General features: G+C 47.0%; 1 protein-coding gene across 4 annotated transcripts in view; it reads left to right on the forward strand.

The window, feature by feature from the left end:
• The window catches only part of LOC118235743 (teneurin-2-like), a 364321-nt gene that overhangs the window by 338372 nt on the left and 20949 nt on the right, over window positions 1-5000 (forward strand). For all 4 annotated transcript variants that reach the window (XM_035433481.1, XM_035433482.1, XM_035433484.1 and 1 more), the window contains 4 exons: window positions 135-345; window positions 2036-2155; window positions 3879-4140; window positions 4712-4979. In XM_035433481.1, coding sequence (XP_035289372.1) covers window positions 135-345; window positions 2036-2155; window positions 3879-4140; window positions 4712-4979 — 861 coding nt within the window. The remainder of the gene's footprint in view (window positions 1-134; window positions 346-2035; window positions 2156-3878; window positions 4141-4711; window positions 4980-5000) is intronic.

Raw genomic sequence — 5000 nt, forward strand, 5'->3', positions numbered from 1 at the left:
TGTAAATGTTAAGGCCGAACATTGTTTAAATTCAGGCCTGAGTTAGGGTTAGGGTTAGGGTCAGGGTTAGGGTTAGGCCATGTTTACCCTTTTACCTTCTGAGCCAGCTGATTCACGAGCGCTTGCTCCTGCAGACGGACTGACAGACTGCATGGACCCAGACTGCTGCATCCAGAGCCCCTGCCTGACCAATCCGCTGTGCCGGGGGTCACGTGACCCTCTGCAGATCATTCAGCAGAGCCAATCGCCAGCTCAGAAAGTGAGGTCATTCTACGACAGGGTGAAGTTACTCGTGGGAAAGGACAGCACCCACATCATCCCTGCAGATAACCCTTTTAACGCCAGGTAACACGCTCCACCTTGCACTCCCCTGTGTTCATATGTCATATTGATATTCAAACCCTACATGCCAGCCAGATCCCTCCGTTCTGCTACCTCAGGACGCCTAGCACCTCCCCCTCTTCGCACCTGCACTTCCAGAACACGTCTCCTGTCTGTTCTGGCCCCACGATGGTGGAATGACCTCCCTGTGGAGGTCAGAACAGCTGAGACTGTGAACAATTTCAAACGACGACTGAAGACCCACCTCTTCAGGCTGCACCTCTCTCCATCCCTCCCTTCCCCCCTGTAAATGACTAAACTTAGGGTTGTAACTAGGCAGCTGTTTCATAGGTTACTTAGTTGATGCGCCTGTCTTAACGACTACTTGTATTTTTATTTATTTTTATTTTTCCATAGATTGCGTTGTTGCCGTTCTCGTTGTTACTGTTAATCAGTTTAACCATCAGGGTCCAAGTTGAACTATGCGGTTGTTCCCTGTACTTGGACCGGTACTTCTCTCTAGGGGTTTCGTCATACTTGTTCCTGGTTATGGTTATACACTTTGTTGTACGTCGCTCTGGATAAGAGCGTCTGCCAAATGCCTGTAATGTAATGTAATGTAATGTAATGTAATATGCAAATTTAATGAAGTTACAATATTTTCAATTTTTTTTTAAAAAAAGGCTGTTTACTTGGTAGACACTATTGTCCTTAGGCATAATTCTTTTTACACATTTATCCAGCTGGATATTTTTTGAAGCAGTTAAGATTGAGCATTGAGCACATTACTAATGAGACCACTTGCAATGCCCCACTTTAAAAATCAAACTGGCAACCTCTTGGCCATAAGCGTCTTAAGTGTCTTAACCACTCCTCCATATGCCCTATATATGTTTAATTGCATTACATTAAGTATGGAGGGTTTTACATACATTACAAATGATATGACTACATAATTTCCAAATAAATGTGAGTGAAAGTTTTTCTTCCCCTCACTAACACAGTTTTGTGAAAACGTATCACATTTTGGCTGAATCCAGGCCATGGTGTTCCTGAATAACCCTCAGAAAGGACACTTGCATTTCCCTGTGAGTGAGAAATGAGGGAAAGATGTTTATTGAATTCGGGCTGCTGTCATCGTCACCGTGGTGCCTGGGAGAAAAGGGTTAAATGGGTCCGCGGGGACTCATTTTACATATAAGCAGTCATGCTAACAGCTGGATGCTTTATTTGGAAATGAGGGCAGGCTCATAAATACTGTCGAACAGACAGGGGAGGGAGGTGTATTGAATCACACAGTAGGGGAGATGGAATGCTCTGTCAGTCATTGAATTGTGTGAGCCAGTCAGGAATCATAGCAAAAATGCCCCCCCCCCACTCAACTCCATTCCACAGGTACTCACCGCACGTTGAATTCTGAGCTGACCTACCTGGTTAACTAAAGGTAAACGCAAAGGTGTAAAATCCAGATTCAGACTGTCGAAGTCCTCCCCAAGGACTTTGTTTCGATCGCCTGGATTTGCAAATTAGCACAAATACGTCAGACGGGAGGTGGAACTACTCAGTGATCTCCGCTGGCTGAGTTCACGGGCGGGGGGAACACGCAGACGTTTGGGCCGAAGCAGGACTTTTGCTTTCTGACCCCTGGCCTTTCGCCTCTGGATGGATTTAAAATAACGAGCTGAGCGGGCGTGTCCCTTTTCTCTCCGCCCAGCCTGGCGTCTCTCATCAGGGGTCAGGTGCTCACCACGGACGGGACCCCCCTGGTGGGAGTGAACGTGTCCTTCGTTAAGCACCCCCGCTACGGCTACACCCTGACGCGGCAGGACGGAACGTGAGTGGCTTCCCTCCAAGCATCATGTGACTTCTCTCTCAAGTTCCTATTGGACAGTTCAACATTATTGGTGACCTATGTCTCTTATGTTCTTTTTTCTTTTGTTTTTCAACATTGCGGGTCACCTTTGGGTCTACTGCAGTGTGCTTAGCTGAAGTCTGAACCTCGAGACCACAGAACTGAATTGGAACTGGAACAGCTAATCCTTATTCCACATTTCTCCACAGTTCTGCGGTGTTCAGATTTAAACCTCAGGTGTAAACTCCAGCTAAGCACACCGCAGGTGACACCTGTGTGTCAAAGTTCTGTTTTGAGTTTTTTCTTGTTTCTGTGCGGTGTCGAGAGAGGGGATGGGGGGTGGCGTCTACACATAAATATGAACCTAAGAAAATAGGTTTTTTTTGTTTTGTTTTTTTTCTTATATTTTCATAATAATAAAAATAAGATAATAAGTTAGTTATTTTGTCAGAGTGCCCGTCCTACTCCAGAGCCTCCAGGCTGTGAACCTAGTAAAGAATAATAATAATAAAATAAATGAAAAAAACCTGACTGCAGCAATTAAGCACACAGCCGACTCATCCATGTGCAATTAAAACAGGGCCCGGGGGCATTTTTCAGTGCCGCGGAAAGCTTAATAATAGCAGCGCGTTCCTAAGCGCCAAGGCATCTGTAATCGTCCTGTTTAGCAGCCGAGGCTGTTCTCCGCGCGGAGAGTGAAGGGCGAGCGGGAGTCATGCCGAATATGGGGGGCACATCTGAGCCAGTGTGTGAGAAGCTGCTTGTAGCAGCTCTGAGGATAGCACGCACACATAATTAAAACCGCTTCTTTTTTTGAAGGAAAGTTCAACTTATGCTCCCTTTTTGAAGTCGTGGTGCGGCACAGTTTCCCCACTAATCCTCTTTCTCAAATTCACATTAAAATCCGCTTTTTTATTTTTTCACGACAAGAGAACATAAGTACTGTACTGTAAGTACTTCAAATGTAGATTTGTTTGAATACAATAATATCTATATGTATTATATATATATATATATATATATATATATATACATTATATATATATATACCATACAGTATGTACATTTTTTATTATTTAACATATATATGTAATATACATATATATATATATTAAAGTAAATATATGTGAAGCTGAAGAGACGCTGTGATTGGTTTTTTTGAGGCTGAAGGGACACTGTGATTGGCTCTTTTGAGGCTGAAGGGATGCTGTGATTGGTTTCTTTGGGGTTGAAGGGATGCTGTGATTGGCTCTCTAGAGGCCGAAGGGATGCTGTGGTTGACTCTTTTGAGGCTGAAGGGTCACTGTGATTGGCTCTTTTGAGGCTGAAGGGTCACTGTGATTGGCTATTTTGAGGCTGAAGGGTCACTGTGATTGGCTCTTGAGACTGAAGGGTCACTGTGATTGGCTCTTTTGAGGCTGAAGGGTCACTGTGATTGGCTCTTTTGAGACTGAAGGGTCACTGTGATTGGCTATTTTGAGGCTGAAGGGTCACTGTGATTAGCTCTTTTGAGACTGAAGGGTCACTGTGATTGGCTCTTTTGAGGCTGAAGGGATGCTGTGATTGGCTCTTTTGAGACTGAAGGGTCACTGTGATTGGCTCTTTTGAGACTGAAGGGACGCTGTGATTGGCTCTTTTGAGACTGAAGGGACGCTGTGATTGGCTCTTTTGAGGCTGAAGGGACGCTGTGATTGGCTCTTCCCAGGTTTGACCTGATAGCGAACGGCGGGGCGTCTCTGACGCTGCGCTTCGACCGCGCCCCGTTCCTGAGCCAGGAGCGCACCGTGTGGCTGCCCTGGAACACCTTCGTCGCCATGGACACGCTGGTGATGAAGACGGAGGAGAACACCATCCCGGGCTGCGACCTGAGCGGCTTCGTCCGGCCCGACCCCATCGTGGTGTCCTCCCCCCTCTCGTCCTTCTTCAGCTCCAACCCCGGAGAGAAGCCCATCATCCCTGAGACCCAGGTACCGGGGTCTCTCTCTCTCTCTCTGTACATCCCTCTCTCTGTCTCTCTCTCTGTACATCCCTGTCTCTGTCTTTCTCTCTCTGTCTCTCTCGCTCTCTCTGTTTCTCTCTCTCACTCACTCTGTTTCTCACTCTCTGTCTCTCACACTCTGTCTCTGTCTCTCTCACACACTCTCTCTCTTTCTCTCTGTCTCTATCTTTTTCTCTGTAGTGCAAAACATTTGCTCGCTATCTCTCTCCCCCCTTTCTCTCTTTCCCTGTTCCCCTCTCTCCCCCCTCTCTTTCTCAGTCACTCTCTTGCTTATCTTTCTTCATCTTCTCTGTCTCCCCCTCCCTTTCTGATTCTCACTTTTCCTCTCTCTCTCTTTCTGCTGCTACAAGCTAGTCAGGAACTTAGCGGCTTCTAGTCACATTTGTGCAGATGTGGGGGTGTGTTTTATATGTATTAAAAACGGATCTTTGTACTAGTGCCAGTAGATTAATAGCAGGCTTTTTCTAATTCAGTTCTATTCCCTCCTTTCTCTCCCCCCGCCTCTCTCTTTCTCTCCCCCCCCCCCTTTCTCTCCACAGGTTCTTCATGAGCAGATAGACATCCCAGGTACCAGCCTGAGGCTGTGTTACCTCAGCTCCCGCACCTCTGGGTACAGGTCCCTGCTGAAGGTGACCATGACCCAGGCCCTCGTGCCCCTCAGCCTGCTCAAGGTGCACCTGATGGTGGCCGTGGAGGGTCACCTCTTCCAAAAGTGGTTCCACTCCTCGCCCAACCTGGCCTACACCTTCATCTGGGACAAGACAGACGCCTACAACCAGAGGGTCTACGGGCTGTCTGAGGCTGTGGGTCAGTACGAGGCTGTGGGGT

The sequence above is a fragment of the Anguilla anguilla genome, chromosome 9 (assembly GCF_013347855.1).
Source record: "Anguilla anguilla isolate fAngAng1 chromosome 9, fAngAng1.pri, whole genome shotgun sequence".
NCBI lineage: Eukaryota > Metazoa > Chordata > Actinopteri > Anguilliformes > Anguillidae > Anguilla > Anguilla anguilla.